Genomic DNA, 20,490 nt, shown 5'->3' with positions numbered 1-20,490 from the left:
CATACAAGCCATGTTTGAGATACGAGCACTTCAGTCAGTTGCCAAGTATGCTGGAGGTGTTTTATGAGAACAGCATCACTCTGTATTTTTCAACTGCTCAGGTTATACTGTTGTACCGGGTTTTTTGTGCACGATTTTCTGTGCAGAATTATGTGAATTAAACGTACTGTGCGTAGACCGAACGTTTGCCAGTAAAATGAAAGATAATACAAAGAAAAAGCAAATGATAACAATTGACATTAAACGGAAAAACATTGAAAAATATACGAAATGTGTATGCGTGATTGAGCTAGCTCGGCAATATGACAGAAATACATTCATAATTATCAAACAGAAGGATTATATTCAGGGCATTTAGTTCGCAAAAGGACTAACCATAGTTTCTAAACGGTGCAGCGATCTTCACGACCGCTGATGGCATTGGACAAACAATTGGCCGGTGACAGCGTAACTGAAACGATGCTATGTGAAAAGGCCGGCGCTATCTATCCAAACTGTTTAATAGACATTCGGACAAGCTGGCTAGTGGTCGTGCATTAACCATTTGTGACGACACCTGTGTTCGTCCTAATCGCAACATGTTGCAAGGACGACAAAGGCAAACGTCCTTAGATAGGTTTATCTTAAAATGGCCAGCTAGTCGTGAAAGCGAAAAAAAGGAAAAATTTCTCGCTAACCAGCAAGAAACTTCAAACTATGAACGCCGATGAAATTTTAATTACGTTTAGTTGAAAAGGAAAGTTTGCTTTTAGGTTTGCTTCTAAGTTTGTCTTTTAACACTTTGATAAAATCCAAATTTATCAAAGTCAACTGTTGTAATGAAGGATAACTTTTATCTCCCTCCCCGGCAAACGCGAGTGTTAACTGCTATTGTATGTATTTAATTTTACATTTTAATTTATCAAATTTCCTTGCATTATTTTTTATTTGCTGCTTTTTAAAAGCATGTAGTACGTAAGGAGAATAATTAATATGTTCTTTCTGTTACAATATCTTGTTTTGAGTGTTTTATTTGCTTTTTTTAGAGTATGGAATCCAATCAATATATATTTAATTGTTCTATATATAAATAAATTGCACCAACATGCGAGTAAATTGACATACGAGCTCAGTCTCGGAACGCATTAAGCTCGTAAGTTGAAGTATGACTGTAGTGCAACTCTGCATCATTGAATTGGTAGGGTGCAAATTCATCAACAGCGGGCAACTCCGAATGCATTAGAAGCATGCACGCACAGAGAAACATATGGTAAAGTACTATAGACTAACCTTACAGAAGAGCTTTCCACTACCATGTCCGAGAAGCTCGTGAAGTCCGACCTGGACCTCAAAGGCCTTAGATTTCCAAGCAGAAAGCAGCTCCTAAATGATCACATATCACTTTCATTTAAAAAATTTCAAACTAGCAACATGCTATCAGATTAAGACAAAGCGTAGACAAGGACAAGAATACAACACGAGTAAAGTATAAGTGAATACAGCTAATCACCTTATCCTCTTCAGCCAAGAATGTTATGTTCTCGAGCTTATCCTTTTTGTAGCTTGAGGAGAGTACATTGCCAAGAGAGACATTCTTAAATCCCTCCGACTGTCGAATCTCATCGTCTGCATGTCGAAACAATTGAATACATCCGACATGTCTGAGTATTCACACCAATGAGTAGCCCAGTAAGTGTGCTGTATTATCGTCAAGTAACATTTTTTGCGATTCGTTAAACCAATCATTAGCAATTTTATTTGGGAACAGATTGTAAACAGAAGTTTGTACGCTAACAGTGACCTGATGGCCCTTTACATATTTCTTTCTTTACTGATAATTAAAAATTGCGACAAAGGCAATTAAACAATCATGTTAATTAAACCAGATGACCCTGAACTGGTTTAAAATTGATACGAATCCAGTCCAGTTTTTGCAGGTGGTTGATACTTTGTCATAGATGTTTTGCAAGCTGTCCAGTGCTACACGACTCATACAAATAAGGTTTGTCCTCTAGGAAGTGAACCTGCGCTCAACAATGCAGCGCGGTTTTAAAGATTTTTAAAACTGCTTGAAATGTTTTAAAGCATAAGATAAAAACGCTTCAGAAGCACATTCACCTCATGCTGCAAAAAATGCTTTTAAAGCATGACAGAAACTTAAATTGCAAAAATAATTTTAATGTAACACGTAAACTAAGTGTTAAAAACTTCTAAAAATTTTATACAAAAACAAATGAGACATACATGAGGCACGAGCTGCAAAATACAATCACATCTAGCTACCCTATCATGTTTAGACTACCAGCCTAGGCTAGAAAAAGGATGTTGTGTGGAACTAGCGATAATATAATGCCTGACTCACAGTTTGGAATATTGATACCGGCAGGAATTCCACTGCCAGAGAATGTAAGGACATCAAGAGAAGTAAAGTCTGGCTTGAGAAACTTATCCTTTTCCAGCTCTTTCGGCCATGGTAGCAAAGCCAAAAACTTTGTAGCATTATCGACTAAGTTTGAAAACTTAGCGGACATCTCTTTATTAACCATGGCAACAAATCCTATAAATATTTACCACATACAGTGTATTTACCAAAATCATAAATAATGTAATAAAAGTATAAATAGAATATCTATAACAAAGAAATATAAGTATAAAATATGAGGTATGTAATAAATAGACAATCTTTACTTAGAGCATCATAACAATCATCGATCACAAGTGACACCTGAGTGGCCTTCAGAGATTACTAAACATTTCTTGAAATGACGTACTACTCTACTCTTGAAACACTAATGAGCTTTTTTATGGAAAAAACGTTACTTCTCATACATTTACTACTGAGCACTGTCTGATTAACAAGATAAAGAAACCCATCAGCCCAAAAACCTTAAAGGGTTAGCAAAGTACCAACAGTTATATGGGTCATTGATATTCATATAGGTCATATGATATTCATATAGGTATATGATATTCATATAGGTCATATGATATTCATATAGGTCATATGATATTCATATAGGTCATATGATATTCATATAGGTCATATAATATTCATATAGGTCATATAATATTCATATAGGTCATATGATATTCATATACATTGTAGGTCATATGATATTCATATAGGTCGTATGATATTCATATAGGTCGTATGATATTCATACAGGTCATATGATATTCATGTAGGTCATATGATATTCATATAGGTCATATGATATTCATATAGGTCATATGATATTCATATAGGTCATATGATATTCATATAGGTCATATGATATTCGTTAGTAACATTTCTGTCTGTTAGACGAGGACACCTTAATATATCTAAAAATGACATCCTTCATAGACATTTGACATCCTGTTATTACAGTAATATTCGAATTTAGCCAAACATAATTGCTTACTATGGAATGCTAACCTATTATATATTGGGATTATAGCTGAATAACACTGATGATTTCACGATGTGCAATTCTTTGCTGTTTTCTCTCAAAGGCTGCACTTTGTATAAAAGTTTGAAGAGATTAAAAATGAATATAAGAACTTACTGCACATAAGGAAGCATATTTACCTATTTCATAGGTATATTGTTGCAACTATGAGCAAATTTTGAAAGTCTAGAGTTAAAATATATTTGTTATTTGAAGATAAGGATGACAAAACTACGTCACTATTTTACTAGCTACTAGAGCTCATGTTCACTAAATCAATTTCAAAACAATTCCCAAAGTAACATGCAAACATGTTGCAGAATGATGTAAATACTTTAGTAAAAATAGAAATTGAATCGAGTCTGTCATTAGCTAGCCACCGCGAGCTAGGACATTGAATTGAGTCTGTTATTAGCTAGCCACCGCGAGCTAGGACATTGAATTGAGTCTGTTATTAGCTAGCCACCGCGAGCTAGGACATTGAATTGAGTCTGTTATTAGCTAGCCACCACTAGCTAGGACATTGAATTGAGTCTGTTATTAGCTAGCCACCGCGAGCTAGGACATTGAATTGGGTCTGTTATTAGCTAGCCACCACTAGCTATGACATTGAATTGTGTCTGTCACTAGCTAGCAACCACTAGCTATGACATTGAATTGAGTCTGTTACTAGCAAACAACCACTAGCTATGACATTGAATTGTGTCTGTTACTAGCTAGCCACCACTAGCTATGACATTGAATTGAGTCTGTCACTAGCTGACCACCACTAGCTATGACATTGAATTGAGTCTGTTACTAGCTAGCCACCACTAGCTATGACATTGAATTGAGTCTGTTACTAGCAAACAACCACTAGCTATGACATTGAATTGTGTCTGTTACTAGCTGACCACCACTAGCTATGACATTGAATTGAGTCTGTTACAAGCTAGCCACCACTAGCTATGACATTGAATTGAGTCTGTTATTAGCTAGCCACCACTAGCTATGACATTGAATTGTGTCTGTTACTAGCTAGCCACCACTAGCTATGACATTGAATTGAGTCTGTTACTAGCTAGCCACCACTAGCTATGACATTGAATTGAGTCTGTTACAAGCTAGCCATATCTATACGGTATCTACAAGAATAGAATATGCAAAACATTTATTTTTATAAATCAAATGTTTAACAACACCTATGCAATAGCCATGTACTGATTGCTTGTAACTACAAATAGTCTACAAAGGATGTATTTTACAGAACCTTTCTGCAAAATTGCATAGCGTAATCATTTAGGTGTAAAAGTTAGCCTTAGTGACTTAACAAAATACTTTTGTAACAATGTATGTAGTTATAAGCTATTATCATTTTATGAGTCTAGTTGTAGGGAGTTCAAATTTTACAAGGTTGAGATGTAGCAAGACTACCTGAGGGTTCTGTGTTCTCTACTGGATGCCCATCTAATCAAGCAGCAAGATAACAAATGAATAAGGAAAAGCATTAATAAAATTATCTTACCTTCGAATTCACCACGAGCACTCACTGGATCTCGATATACTTCAATGAAACCGATGTAGCTAAAAAAGATTTAAAGCGTCTGGAAACTGCTGCCTTGTATATTTGAATATCGACCTATGATATCTTTTCATACAAATTTCCCAACATACGACATAAAATTGAGCAACATGTGGTCTCAACAGAAGAAGCAATTTTCGGCTCACAATGTACAAAATTGTTCAAAACTATGCAGTCTTGCAAAGGAAAGCAAACATAAACAATATTCCTCCAGATGGGTTGGTCATGCTAGACAGGGCCTGCCTCCAATGTTCCTTTTCAAGTTTTCAAATGACAGAACCCAAGAAGGCTGGTGCAGCGGTGTAAAAGAACAAGACAATGCATTCCTTAGAGGTAGAACAAGAAATTATAGAAACATCATCAGAATAAACCGTGAAAAGAAATCGTTAGACGAATGTGAAAGGAATGTAATGAAAAACTGTAACTGGTGAAAACGGAGAGGCTGTATATCATACTTAAAAAATAAATGTTAAACAATATTACATTTCAATACATAAACATCTAAATATGCTACAATATATTAAGTTCGTGTAGACCAGGTGCGCCGGCTCCATATCTATATCGAGACATCTGCCAATGCATCGTCTGTCTTCTACCTCTTCAAGGCAGAAGACAGACGATTAATTCAACTTGTTAATTCAACCTGTCTTCACCAAGCATCCAGCGAAAATAAGAACAACTTTGTTCATTATTATTAGACCCTTCATGTTCTTACATAGGCTTTCTTTTTATATTCATTTTTATATAATGCATTAGTTTTAATGCTTTATATGCTTACCTGATACATTTATTGTTAAGTTTTGAAGCCAAACACGAACTGAATAAAATATGTAGCATATCTCCCTATAAGAATACTTGCTCTGATATACAAATATGTAGCATATCTCCCTATAAGAATACTTGCTCTGACATACAAATATGTAGCATATCTCCCTATAAGAATACTTGCTCTGACATACAAATATGTAGCATATCACCCTATAAGAATACTTGCTCTGACATACAAATATGTAGCATATCTCCCTATAAAAATACTTGCTCTGGTATACAAATATGTAGCATATCTCCCTATAAGAATACTTGCTCTGACATACAAATATGTAGCATATCTCCCTATAAGAATACTTACTCTGACATACAAATATGTAGCATATCTCCCGATAAGAATACTTGCTCTGACATACAAATATGTAGCATATCACCCTATAAGAATACTTGCTCTGACATACAAATATGTAGCATATCACCCGATAAGAATACTTGCTCTGACATACAAATATGTAGCATATCTCCCTATAAGAATACTTGCTCTGACATACAAATATGTAGCATATCTCCCTATAACAATACTTTCTCTGGTATACAAATATGTAGCATATCTCCCTATAAGAATACTTGCTCTGACATACAAATATGTAGCATATCTCCCTATAAGAATACTTACTCTGACATACAAATACGTAGCATATCACCCTATAAGAATACTTGCTCTGACATACAAATATGTAGCATATCTCCCTATAAGAATACTTGCTCTGACATACAAATATGTGGCATATCTCCCTATAAGAATACTTGCTCTGGTATACAAATATGTAGCATATCTCCCTATAAGAATACTTGCTCTGACATACAAAGGTTTTTACAAAGAGAGCAATTTTTGAACACATTAACTTTGCATGTGGAAGCTTGACCACAAAAAATAAAGCTACAGCCATTAATGCAAGCCATAACTAAAATGCATAAGAGTTGAGGAAAGAATATGGAGGGCCATGTGATGATACCTGAATAGATAGGCAGGCTACTCAATTGCAACTGCTAACATGGTGAAAGGAAAACAAGCACTATGTTTCCATGATACAGATGTTGCGCAAGTTTATCATCATCCGCAAGATGAACATTGACAAAAACTCTCAAACCGATTGAGTTTTCTTACTCGCAGATCTTTATATGTTCTGAACACTGCTAAGCGTGACACGACTGTGTCATTAATTATTTACTTATGGCACAGAATTTCTTAACTTCTCTATCAAAGCACTGGCGTTAATCCGCAACATTTGTCGCATAGTGAAGGTTGTTGACGAGAGAGAATGAATGAAAATGGGGTAGCACTCACCTCTCAATGACCGGTCCTTTGTCTTTTATCCAAGACCTCGAGCCATCCTTATGGGCATCCAGCGAACCACTGGTGAAACTCTCCACGTATTTTGCCAACATACACTGCTGATTTTCATTGGCAGCAAACTCCTAAATAATTCATGTAGTTACATCAGAGTCATTAATTTAGCGACAAGTAACTGTGATAACTTGTGACACAAAATAGAGGACACTACTGCTTAGTTTCCATACAGCGATAGTGTAGCGAGACATCCTCATCCGTGCTGCAACGCCATCATGGAAACAGCCATGCTGGGCTCATTCTGTCGTGATTCAGGGTTACTGTTTGAAATGGAAAAACTCGTGTGATGCACCATCTTTGTGACATTGGAAATAACCGAAACAACAAACGGCGTCGCACTTGTGCATACACATATGGGTTGCTTTCCTGCTGCTTCAATGCTGACATATGCCTTGATATAAGACGTCATACAACCATCACTTTACTGTAGCATTCTATGGAAACATGATCTGCTTGTTGACCCAGGATAGAGTTTTGGCACAGGAGCACCCAAGTGTTGCTTCACTACGCTATCTGTATAGAAATTTAGTGTTTACTATACTGCTTAATTTTATTAATGCATATTATTACCACATATTTTTTGCCCAAGATCTTTATGGAACTTCATTCAAGATCTCCAAACATGCATCAAGAAAGCAAATCTTGTCACTAACATAATTATGGTTGCATCGGTCTCAAATTTGAAACTAAGAATAAGTTTGACTTAAAGCAGAGTTCTGACAAAAGGCTAAAAGTAACAGACATGGTACAGCATGGTAACAGCCAAAAGGTTAGAAGTAACAGACATGGTAACAGCTAAAAGTAACAGACATGGTACAGCATGGTAACAGCTAAAAGGCTAGAAGTACCAGACATGGTACAGCATGGAAACAGCTAAAAGGTTAGAAGTAACAGACATGGTAACAGCTAAAAGTAACAGACATGGTACAGCATGGTAACAGCTAAAAGTAACAGACATGGTACAGCATGGTAACAGCTAAAAGGCTAGAAGTAACAGACATGGTACAGCATGGTAACAGCTAAAAGTACCAGACATGGTACAGCATGGTAACAGCTAAAAGGCTAGAAGTAACAGACATGGTACAGCATGGTAACAGCTAAAAGGCTAGAAGTAACAGACATGGTACAGCATGGTAACAGCTAAAAGGCTAGAAGTAACAGACATGGTACAGCATGGTAACAGCTAAAAGTACCAGACATGGTACAGCATGGTAACAGCTAAAAGGCTAGAAGTAACAGACATGGTACAGCATGGTAACAGCTAAAAGGCTAGAAGTAACAGACATGGTACAGCACATTGCTCCAGCTTTGCAATTCATCTATTTGATTGATCTAATAACATTTAGTCAATATCTGTGTTTGGCATCTACAAGAATAGAACTTTCATAGTGGCATGATTCATAAAATGTTTAAGATTTTTAAATCATTTACGGTAACAATGCAAGCAGACAAGCATTCATCAGAAAGTTAAGAAATTGAAACAATGCCAGAGTAGAAACAGTGAAACACAGTAGACCAGTGATTTTTTAACCGATGCGCCGGGGGTACACTGGCGTGCCGTAAGAGATCGTCAGATGTGCCGTGGAAAATTATCAATAACATTTTCTGAACTTCATCTATATTATTATCGGCTGTTGTCTTTCGTTTTGCTTTTTTCATCATGAAGCATAGAGATTAAGTATTTGCACAATTATTTTAGTGTTGAGAAAAGTGGACAATTGGAGCAGCTGGTTAGAGAGTCAGTTACTAAGCTGAATATGATGAGTGCGAGCACTATATGAAGCAATTTCTGGACTGGTATAATTATTTTGAGGCGTTGTTGGAAGGTGGCCAAAAGCTTGAAGTCTTTTTACCTACCATTCCTGCAAGAATATCCATGTTGTGTTTGCAATAGGCTCAAGTTTGACATTAAGTAGGGGAAGGTGGGGCAAGTTGGGCTATGCCACATACCGTAAAACCCTTAATTGAACGCCATGGCGCTCTATTTTTCAACCCTTAACTATGTTGGAGGTCAAATAGAGTCTGGCATTGTATTTTTCAAATGGCTCCTCATCAGAATTTTGGAAAGATAAATTTAGCCCTTTTACGGGCAAAGTGAGTGTCGCATATATTTTGCCCTCTTCTTCCGGTGGAGCGACATTAACCCTTCTAGATGCAATAAATCTGCTAACATATCTCCAACTTGTCAAAGATCTCTTAATAAATATGCATTGGGAAGCTGAGAAATATCTCTACCAGTTGACATCTATTGCTTACAATTAACCCGCAATTATATTATAGCCTGAGTCTAGCTTTGAAACTTGTTAGAGATTTCAATTTTTATTTCATTCTAAATTTGACCTAACGTATCCCACAAGCGGGTAAATCGGGTCACGAGACAACCAGTTTTCAAATGAGTATTTTTTTCAGTTTGACCAAGGATTAACCGTTGTGCATTTTCAGTAGAATAGAACACACACTCCCCTACTTTTATGAGAAGATTTATAATCCTAGAGCTTCTACTTTGGTCATATTTCGCATTAATGTGATTTTTGACCCAACTTGCCTCACATTCCTCCATGTCTGGCGGTGTGGCCCAAGAGTTTGTCAATGTAAAAATGTGCCATGGCTCAAAAAATGTTGAAAATTACTGCAAGTAGACTGATGAATCAAACTACCTTAACTCCGATCTGATACGCATTACTGACCTGAAACACTCTTAGTTCCAGTGATATGTTTGGTGAGCCTAGTCATGTTAGTATTTATAACTATTGGTAGCATTCAAATCTGATATAATAGTATTAGGTGAAAAATCAATTATCAACCTGTACTTTTGCATCAGAAACTAAACAATTCAACCCTTTCACTGCCATAGACGCATTTATGTGTCTTTTATGGCTAACTGCCGCAGACGCATTTTTGCGACTTTCCCAGCAATTGCGTAGCAAATTAATTCTGTTATTCATTGACAACATAACCAACGATCTTCAGGACTTTCATGGTATTGACAGTGTTGTCCGAGGATTTTTCTATAAGATTCGCTAAAATAACGAAACAATTTAAAATTTTTGTTTGGGAATTTCCAACTTAAAATTGAACAATTTTTCTTTGTGATGGTCAAACTATTTAGTGTTATTATGGCTTTTGTAAGTACCTCCCGGGTTAGAAAACAGATAATTACTGATGTTGATGACATTATAGCCAATTCAGATTCAGGTTTTTTTGTGATTACACAGATAATTAAAGTAGCAGCACAGACTCTGATGGTGGTGTGAAAGTAATAGTTTTGTAAGAGTAAGAAACATTGTAGAGGATCGTTTTAGCTTTGTAGCGATCGTAGCTTCACATAGCTTCATCAATGCACAAAGTATAGATGCATTGAATTTTTTGCATAGCCCTATTTGTTAACATGTTGGCAAAATAAAATACATAAATGCGTTCTAGATAGAGTTTTAAGTTGAAAAAAATTGTATACATATCATGAAGCAAAATCGGCAATTTTCTGCAAAATGGCTGGGAATATGCCAATAGCTAAATTTGTACATGGATGGCAGTGACAGGTTTAATAGCTCTGGACTATAAACAAAAGAAAGTGTAACCATAAAAGGTAGTCTAGTACGATCTTTTAATTAAAAATGCTGTCAAGGAAAGCTATCCACAATATGCATAAACTGCAATATATTGATTTTCGTATTGTACTTACTTTAGCTAATGTCAGGTTCTCTGCGACAAGTTTTAGCAGCTCAGAATAATCCCCTCGGGTCACGGAAAATTTGTGCTCTTTACTGTCTGAGGTTGTAAACACATAATCTCCCAAGTAGTCAAGATCCTCCTTAGTTGACTCAACTGATGCAAGACGGATCTCATATTTACCATCTGCATGTTTGAGACACCGTGTATTCCAACATGGAATTTTCTGTAATTTTAACGTGTATGCAAATGAAAAAAGAAACAAGTTGAAAAATTAGTGTAGAGAAAATACAAATGGCAGATAAGAGATGTGAGTGTAACAGCATGAACAACTCTAGTCAGCACAAATACAAATTTGAAAGGCTTGAAGGACGAAAAGGAGCTATGGAGAAACGGGGTGGAGAAAACCTGAGAGAAAAAGGGAGGGAAAGAAACAGAGTGGAGAAATAAGATCAGAAAAAGGTGGAAAAATGAAGTCACGGCTGAGCAGTGATGATGTTCAATACAACTACCATTGCTACGGGGCACACAAGGTCCGCCCTAAACATCAGACTGCTGGTCGCACCGTGAATTAGAGAAATCTTGCAATCAAGCTGAATGAAAGCTATTCTCATTGTGAACGTAACTCCTTACCTTATTTTTCATCAGCATAATAAAGTAGTACCATTATTTTTTACTATTTTTTTCAGTGATCAAAAATTCCATCTTTTACTGGTGATCATGAACAAAATGGCAAACAGTTACTGGCAAAATTACTTTATAAGATAGAACAGCAATGGGCACCAGCTTTCTTCTTTAATAAGGAATGCAAACCTTGTCTGTGAGAAACTCTTTGGCAATGGCAGCATCAGCCTTTGTACAATTGGAAGAAAAGTAAGTAGTGATGCCTTGGTCACCAAGACCGAGCTGTGTCTCCCGAGCGCTCAGGGAGTACATGCTTTCCCCCACATCAGTCCAGAGTTCTGTAATGAGCTCAGGTTCTTTTTTGTATGCATTGCTCGCCTTCATCAGTTTTTCCATCTGACTCTGCAATCATTACACAGTGCACCATCTGACTACAGATACTACACCTGGTATCATCCAACTCGACAGATACTACACCTAGTATCATCCAACTCGACAGATACTACACCTGGTATCATCTAACTCGAAAGATACTACACCTGGTATCATCCAACTCGACAGATACTACACCTAGTATCATCCAACTCGACAGATACTACACCTGGTATCATCTAACTCGACAGATATTACACCTAGTATCATCAATCTCGACAGATATTACACCTGGTATCATCCAACTCGACAGATATTACACCTGGTACCACATAACTCCTTGAGCACTAATAACTTATTATAGACTCTTTCAATTTCCTATTCATACCCTATAGGGAATATATACGTTGCTGAATTGTTATACAAAATGAATTCATTGAGCGTTATACATATTCACAAACTTGAGAGCTATTTTCTACAGACAACTGTCATCGATATGTAATCGATAAGGTAATTCATTACTTTATCGAATACTTTTGAATGAATCCAACACAACAATCTTAGCATACTACAAAAACCTTTGTTATAAAGCAAGGGCTTGGTTATCATAGCTTCTCCCTCCCTCTCTCTTTTCTCCCTCTCCCTTTCATTTTTCTCCCTCTCCCTTTCCTCCCTCTCCTCCCCCTCTCTTTTTCTCCCTCTCTTCCCCCTCCCCCTCTCTTTTTCTCCCTCTCTTCCCCCTCCCTCTCTTCCCCCTCCCTCTCTCCTTGCCCCTCCCTCCCTTTCTTTCCCCTCCGTCTCCCCGAGATTAATTATGCTGCATTGTTCATTATGCTGCGTAATCATGACTGCATGCATGCGATCTCTTCACTTGCGTTTGGTACACAATCGTAGCTCACAAACATGTAAAGCATTTAGAAAGGTTTTTCAGTGACAGCTTTTAATAATGCATCTGCCAAGCATACGCTTATCCATTGTTGATGAGCTTACTCTGACTCATTTATCATGTACCAACATTGTTTACCCAGAAAACTACTGTATTTCTCCTCAAATCCGAAGCAGTACGCCATTAGAATGCACATGTTTTATGTGCACCTCAACTGACTAGGAAACTAAAAACAGCCTCGCGGGAAGAATATGTGGTATATGAAGAATATCCTGTGAGGATATTCTTCATATACCACATATTGTAGGTTTTACATTAACAAATGAACAATAAACTAACTAATTACCCTTTAACCTCTTTGGAGCCATATACATGTCCATATCTTATGTAAAAGTAAGGCTGACATGAAGCCATGTCTATTATCAGATCCACAAGAGCGCTTTGTAACTGTACAAAATCTTTGTCACAACTCACCTTTGGAAGATTGGGAATTATCTTGCTGTCACCAAATGATTTGTAGTTTCCAGAATTTGCAAAGATGGCAGCAGCATAAACAAAAAACGCCTTCAAAACAAACAAAACTAGTTAATTTATTATCAGAATAGTCATAACTGATGAATTCTAACATAAATTGGTCATTAGTACACACAGCATACCAAAAAGATATGGTATGGTATCCCAAAAGCATGGTATCCCAAACAGAAATTTAAATCTGGAACAAAGCCCACCAAATCCTTATATGTATTGTACATCAATAGCACCTTAATACAATAGTAATTATTTGAATCATGCCAAATACTTCGAACATTAAAAAAAATTTTCTCATGAAGAATCACATGGCAAGAATTGAAGTGGAAGTTTATACAATGTTTCGCTCGCCTAACCAGCTGCGTGAGCCAGCATTCATAGGATGAAAAGTACACATTTTGTGAATTTATGGCATTTACGCAAGGTCGATCATGAAAAAGATGCTAAATGATGCAAAGGAATGGCTGGTGGTGATGATATGGGTCAGCTTTTTTGTACAAAAACTTCTTTTCTTCTTTACTCATGTAACCGAGCACCTGATCTGAAGGAGCATTAATTCGGATATAATCAACATGAAAGTTGTTTTGCACAAAATTTACTCTCAAAATATTGATAAAAAGAAGACATCTATATGAAGACAATAAAAAATCGCATTTGATGGCCCAACTCAATAGCAAAATAGTGAAGAAATCAGCTACTATACATTAGTGACACTTGTAGCACCAGCTGTATAGCGTAGAACTGGTGATGTGCAACACTTGTAGCACCAGCTGTATAGCGTAGAACTGGTGATGAGCGACACTTGTAGCACCAGCTGTATAGCATAGAACTGGTGATGTGTGACACTTGTAGCACCAGCTGTATAGCGTAGAACTGGTGATGTGTGACACTTGTAGCACCAGCTGTATAGCATAGAACTGGTGATGTGCGACACTTGTAGCACCAGCTGTATAGCGTAGAACTGGTGATGTGCGACACTTGTAGCACCAGCTGTATAGCGTAGAACTGGTGATGAGCGACACTTGTAGCACCAGCTGTATAGCGTAGAACTGGTGATGTGCGACACTTGTAGCACCAGCTGTATAGCGTAGAACTGGTGATGTGCGACACTTGTAGCACCAGCTGTATAGCGTAGAACTGGTGATGTGCGACACTTGTAGCGCCGGCTGTATAGCGTAGAACTGGTGATGTGCGACACTTGTAGCACCAGCTGTATAGCGTAGAACTGGTGATGTGCGACACTTGTAGCACCAGCTGTATAGCGAAGAACTGGTGATGTTTACAAACATCAACACTACATCACAAATTAATAAACTGCCAACTCTATATAAAACTTCGTTTTGTTCAAGTTTGCAGGAGAATTATTGCCAAAAAATGCATAAAAAGTTATGTTGCAGTCACCTAACATCTTTCTAAATTATTTATTTTATATAATATGTTCAGTGTAATGCTATGTGCAAACACCTGGAGTATTTATCATAGGTCTTTGACGACATTAACATCAAGCAAAGCTAAAACTAAATTAACTTAGTATGTGGGGTTTGACTGTATAACATTTTAATTATCTCTTGCTTCAATGGAAATATTTATAGCCGAGACCAAATAATCTACGTGGGAATCAACATTTTCCTTTTTTAATTTTTGCAAACTGATACAAAACTTGTTTAATAATAATTGAAATGAAATCAAAATAATCTAGAAACATGTCTGAAAAACATTCATTTAGGTTTGGCAGCCATTTTAATTGAAAGAATGCTAACCTCTCCAGCTTAATAGAGTCAGTCATGCTTTTATGGCAGCTAGTTATATGCGCCTACTCCTAATTGATGATATAGTCGAGCCTCTTACGAAAGATTCCACATAAAAATTTTCAAGCTACAAAACATGTTTTGGTAGAAATAGTGCTTCGACGTACAAAAGATATTTTTTCGATATGAAGAGCCTTTCATATTTTGACCTGCGTGTTGGTTTCGTGTCTTGGCCCATTGATTTCCCATGGTTACGACGTACAATGCATCTCACTGAGTTTCATTTGCTAGCCAACGTCAGCAAACAAAAACTGTTGTTTTTGTTCGTTGCATAATTTGGAGTCATCATATATCACAGACAGAGTAGGACAACTTCGATTTTAAGAAAGTCACGTTCTGTGGTTTCTGTATGATCACATAGTTATTCAGTGCGTGCCAATGTATATAAATCTTTCTACATGCATTCTAAAACAAATTTATTCCGAACAAAAACCAAACCAGCAATACAGCACCAAGTGACAGCATCTTCTGACTGCAGTCTTCGCTTAACCACGTGTATACAGCCAATACCAAAAGTAAACAAACTATTGGTAGTTTTGATTCGCCATTTTTCTGTTTTTTACCTTTTCCATGTCTAATTCTTCTATTTACAATGTAGTAACATTCTAATATTGTATTCTAACTCTAACAAGTATTTGGTACAGGTTTCAACATTACATGTATTTATACAATGTAAGTGAGTTTGTGGAGCTTGGAACAGGCTATGGCATTTCTATGTTGAAATGTGTTTCTACTTACAAAATTGTCTATTTGCGAAACAGCTTTTGGAACGAATTAATTTTATGAGCAGAGGTTTCACTCTAACGGAATAATGCTCTATCAACATAATGATGTTTTAGAATGAACATACTTATCGCTACGCAACATTTATAACATGTTTGTACTCGTTACATGTAAGCTAGCTCCTTAGTTCGATAAATTGTGATCGCCTAATTGGCCTCCTTTCTCTGAGCAGCCAACGAGCTCTTTCGGCAAAAAAGGTTTAAGTGAAATTATCAAAATAATACTTTGCAAAACCAACTTATATATCATTGATGGTAATAACCTTACAATCTGTTTGCAACATCTTAACGTACAGGATTAACAAACATTAAAACAAAGTTTATCTTAGTAGAAAGCAAATGATGCACTGTACATATAACTAAATCGAAATTATTCAACACTTTATATTTTAAATTGTGAAGTGAACTTTCATAGAATTTCATCAAAAGCAATTTAATTGTTGACAGTCGATAAAAAAGGGTACCTGCGTTTCCTGCTCGGAGAGACCAGCAACAGAGGCTGTCTGTTTCAGTTGTTCAACTGATTCATGACGAATGAGGTTGATGAGGAGAAGATGAATACATGGAGATTCAGGGGAAGTCTGTAAAAAACAATGTATAAACAAGAAACATATCATATACACGTATAACCAGAACGAACTGCTCTTCGATGAAAAATGTTTGATGTGAAGAAATAAGTCTAGCGATATATACTTGAAATGGCAGATAAAATAACAAAAGAGAAATGAGCAATCAACACAAGGTTAATATTTTCGTTGTAGATTTTACCATGACTGGGATACAACAATTTGTCTGTACAGATTTGACTGGGGTAAATGAGTACTGAGTCGTAAAGACCTAATTCAACAATGCAACATAAGAATACACTATCAGTCTTCAGAACATGCTAAAACATTGCTAATGAATTTTCTTATCAGCAATAGGTACCATTTCACATACTGTTCACCAAACTACTAACATCATACATGCGACACCCTATGTAGCCTACATGATAGGAGTTTTTTATCTAAAAGTAATAAAACTATTCGTATCATAAACATACCATGTAGCAGATTGGCTTTAGGCTGATTTCTGTACGCAAATAAAAGGCTGACAAAATAGAATAGCGAAATTCTAGCTAAGGTTGCTTTCAGAGTTTTCTCAATTACAGCAAAGCAAGTTTTCCGTAAAAGTGGATTCATCATGAGCCCAAGGAGAAGTTCTCTATCTGAATCAATTGTTTCAAGATGTTGTTTGAAGTGTAATGCCAAGAGAAGAGTGATAGAATGAGTTTAAAAAATTTTTATATTCAAATGGTATTAATTTTGCTTGTTTTTAATATTTTATGCCCCGCTTGCATGTTGTTCTTAGTTCAAAATACATATAATATACCCGATACGTCTACAAATACAATGCAAAGAAAAATACTCCATCGGTCGTCTACATATTACTATTATTTGTGCACAGTACAATATATAACAACATTGCTTAAAAACCAATTGGTCAAATGCAATTAACGGCAGAAAAAAATTGAGGGTGATAAGAAATCTTACCTGGAAGAGTACGATGAGGCCTCCATACCAGGAGGCTCTAGATAAGTAATGAGCATATTTCTTTTCTTTGGATGTTAGGCAGTTAAACGCTTCTTTGCACTCGAGGAGACAAAAATCTGTCTCATTAGGCAGAATGTGATTTGATGCGTCCATGAATAGATATGGTGTCTATAACATGAATTGCAAAACACTCAATAGTCTGCATACTTGTACTACAGCAACACAATTGAAAAATTTATGCAATTTAGCTAATCATAACTTTTGTTTAACTTGTATAACAAATGTTGAACTTATTCATGTAATTTGAAAATACATGATATAAAATTACATACATATAAAATACAAAAAATGATATAAAATATATGTATATAAAATTTTTCCTTTTATATCCACCATTAGAAAATCGCTGTGAAGGCTATTAGTTAATGGCAATTGTTTTTAATACCTTCTTACTACATGCATTGTGCCTACCCATATGATGAGGACTTTTAGTTTATGAACTTCTCGAGACAGTCTATTTCCTAATTTTGCACAGTTGATATTTTTGCAAAGAACGTTTGTTTGCCGGCATAAATGTGTTTGCCATTGCTATCCACACATTTTCACAACCCTAACGAGCATCAACTCTATAAACCCTTCTCTCATAGTAACAGTCAAATAGAGGTGGCGTTCCAATAGAGGTGTCAGACAAACAAAGGTGGCGTTCAATTTACGACATGTTAAATTTGGATGTAATAGGCTCTTGCCACATTATAATTTATGACAATTAATTCAAGAGGCAATATATCGTCTAATGTAAATTTACTTGTATTGTTTTGCTATCAAGCAGTAAAGTTTTATAGTCAGTTTTATATTTTGCTTTATAGTCAGAGTTTTTTTTAGCCAGGTGGGCGTTTTAGAGCTGGTTCTCAGAAACCAGACAGTCTTGAAACCAAATATTTTAGCGACCTATCATCATCGAGCAATCCTATTCTAGCATCATGTCTGTGTGAAGTTTCAATGAAATTCGGGGCAAAAATATGGAAACACATACCAGACTAATACACGCACAATGACGAAGTGGGATTTATTAATCTATATGTTATAATGCTGTCTCACCCTCAGCATAGGCTATAGTATTACAATCATACCTGCCAACTCTCACGCATTGGGCGTGAGACCCACGCAATCGCCCCATAGAAAAAATGAAAATGCTTGAGATTTTTGCCCCAATTTCCACAATTTTATATATACTATCATTGCTACAACAATTGCCCCAAAACCAAATCAAACGCATTGCCCCACTCTTGGGTTGGCAGGTCTGATTACAATACACTTGTGTTCTGTAATTGAAAGAATATGAATTAGCACTTGATACTCGACCTACTGATCTTTTTTGAATCAGGCTTAGGTAATTTTTAGTTGCACTCTTTAGAAATAGTCTTTGGGCTTATAGGATAATATTTTAATAGGAAGCACGGGTACTCCTAGCGTTGCGATAGGCGACAGTAAGAAGAAGACTCTTTCTTCCCACCGTCGCCTGTCGCAACGCTCGGAGTACCCGTGATGGGAAGGTTTTAATTTTAATGATACGAAGCTTCTGATCAATTCCAATTATATGTATTGAACGATCCACTGTCAAATACGTAGACTGCTCTTTCTGAACGAGTACAACTGTTATTCTATAATTTGATGTCAGTTGAGAATTTCTTGAATCAATGCTGGCTATAAGAGTTGCAATTTGAGATTGCACCAAAAGGAGCAAAAGTGCTATACATGTATATCTATATTTTGTTGCATTATTCTGCAGGCTAGGTTTAGATGATTAACTGTGCAAGCGGCATTGATGGAAACCCCTGACATGAAATGTTTTCTCGATTTTGACATTTTTCAAAACAGTATATATTTGATTTTTTGTATATTTAACTTTTAGAGGTTGGCATATCCACCATATAAAGTATTTAAAAGGATTGGAAACTATATTTTTGCAGTCGGCAGAAACCCACATTTTCACCGGATGGCGCGAAGAAACCTATGCGGAACACTTCCTGACGTTTATAAGTTCCACGGTATCTTCATACAATTTATTGTGTTCTGTGCCGATATATGACGCGGCTTATAATTGCGTAACGCCGATGAGATACTGGTAGGTAGGTAGGTAGGTAGGTAGGTAGGTAGGTAGGTAGGTAGGTAGGTAGGTAGGTAGGTAGGTAGGTAGGTAGGTAGGTAGGTAGGTAGGTAGGATTGCGATATCGCGGCAAATTTTTCATAACAGAAAAAGAGTACACTGTCGTGTTTTCTTGTCACAGACGAAATCAGCCCAAAGTGCTCAACTACTAAAACAGTTTTTTACTTGCAGTGTAGAACGTTGTGTTTATTAGCCCTAAGGTTCCTTGCACAGCAACTAGTGTTTATGTTATTTTCGCGTAAGTGCCAGCAATGATATAAAAACTCCCATCCCCAAAACTGGCGGTTTATATCATTAGTGTCAGGGTTTGAAACGATAGATGACTGGCAAATAGAAAGAAATAGTGAAGTGTGGGATCATAAAAACAACAACTGCCACAAAACAGCGCATCAGACACCTCAATAAATCAAGAAGCAAACGTGACAATCTAGGGCAATTGCTATGCTGCTATAAATTTCTAGCATGGGAGTTGTCCAACCATCACAGCTGATGTGAGTATATGGGACATCAGTCAGATCGGGAGTTGTCAGACCATCACAACGAAAAAGCGTATGAATGAAAAACAGCATGAAATTCTAACTAATTCATGATTATTATTGAGCAACACTACTTAATATGAAAAAGAATAACTGGCTACAGCAATTGCTAATAGATATTCAGTGAAGTAAAACACTTTACAGAGTGTCAGGCAATAGTAGAGGTATATCACCAATATTACAGGAGCCAGCCAAATTTACAACTTGTTGAAGCATTGTAGCAGTCAACATACACCAGATCAGCAACCAGCATACCTGCCAACTCTCACGCATTGGGCGTGAGACTCACGCAATCACCCCAAAGAAAAAATGAGAAATGCGTGAGATTTTTGTCCCAATTTCCACAATTTTATACATACTATCATTGATACATCAATTGCCCCAAAACCAAATCTCACGCATTGCCCCACTCTTGGGTTGGCAGGTCTGGCAACGA

General features: G+C 36.6%; 1 protein-coding gene across 1 annotated transcript in view; it reads right to left on the bottom strand.

The window, feature by feature from the left end:
• The window catches only part of LOC137401092 (dipeptidyl peptidase 3-like), a 33,600-nt gene extending 14,228 nt beyond the window's left edge, over positions 1–19,372 (bottom strand). Inside the window, exons 1-11 of the mRNA XM_068087448.1 lie at positions 19,337–19,372; positions 17,352–17,519; positions 16,284–16,400; positions 13,176–13,265; positions 11,633–11,845; positions 10,833–11,045; positions 7,088–7,218; positions 4,915–4,973; positions 2,342–2,536; positions 1,490–1,605; positions 1,270–1,362 (exon numbers count right to left, since the gene is read on the bottom strand). Coding sequence (XP_067943549.1) covers positions 1,270–1,362; positions 1,490–1,605; positions 2,342–2,536; positions 4,915–4,973; positions 7,088–7,218; positions 10,833–11,045; positions 11,633–11,845; positions 13,176–13,265; positions 16,284–16,400; positions 17,352–17,504 — 1,380 coding nt within the window. The 5' untranslated portion in view covers positions 17,505–17,519; positions 19,337–19,372. The remainder of the gene's footprint in view (positions 1–1,269; positions 1,363–1,489; positions 1,606–2,341; positions 2,537–4,914; positions 4,974–7,087; positions 7,219–10,832; positions 11,046–11,632; positions 11,846–13,175; positions 13,266–16,283; positions 16,401–17,351; positions 17,520–19,336) is intronic.
• Between the last annotated feature and the right edge of the window lie 1,118 nt (positions 19,373–20,490).

Source organism: Watersipora subatra, chromosome 7 (assembly GCF_963576615.1).
Source record: "Watersipora subatra chromosome 7, tzWatSuba1.1, whole genome shotgun sequence".
Taxonomy (NCBI): domain Eukaryota; kingdom Metazoa; phylum Bryozoa; class Gymnolaemata; order Cheilostomatida; family Watersiporidae; genus Watersipora; species Watersipora subatra.
The sequence above is the reverse complement of the archived record's forward strand: the minus strand, read 5'-3'. Positions and strand labels throughout refer to the sequence as shown.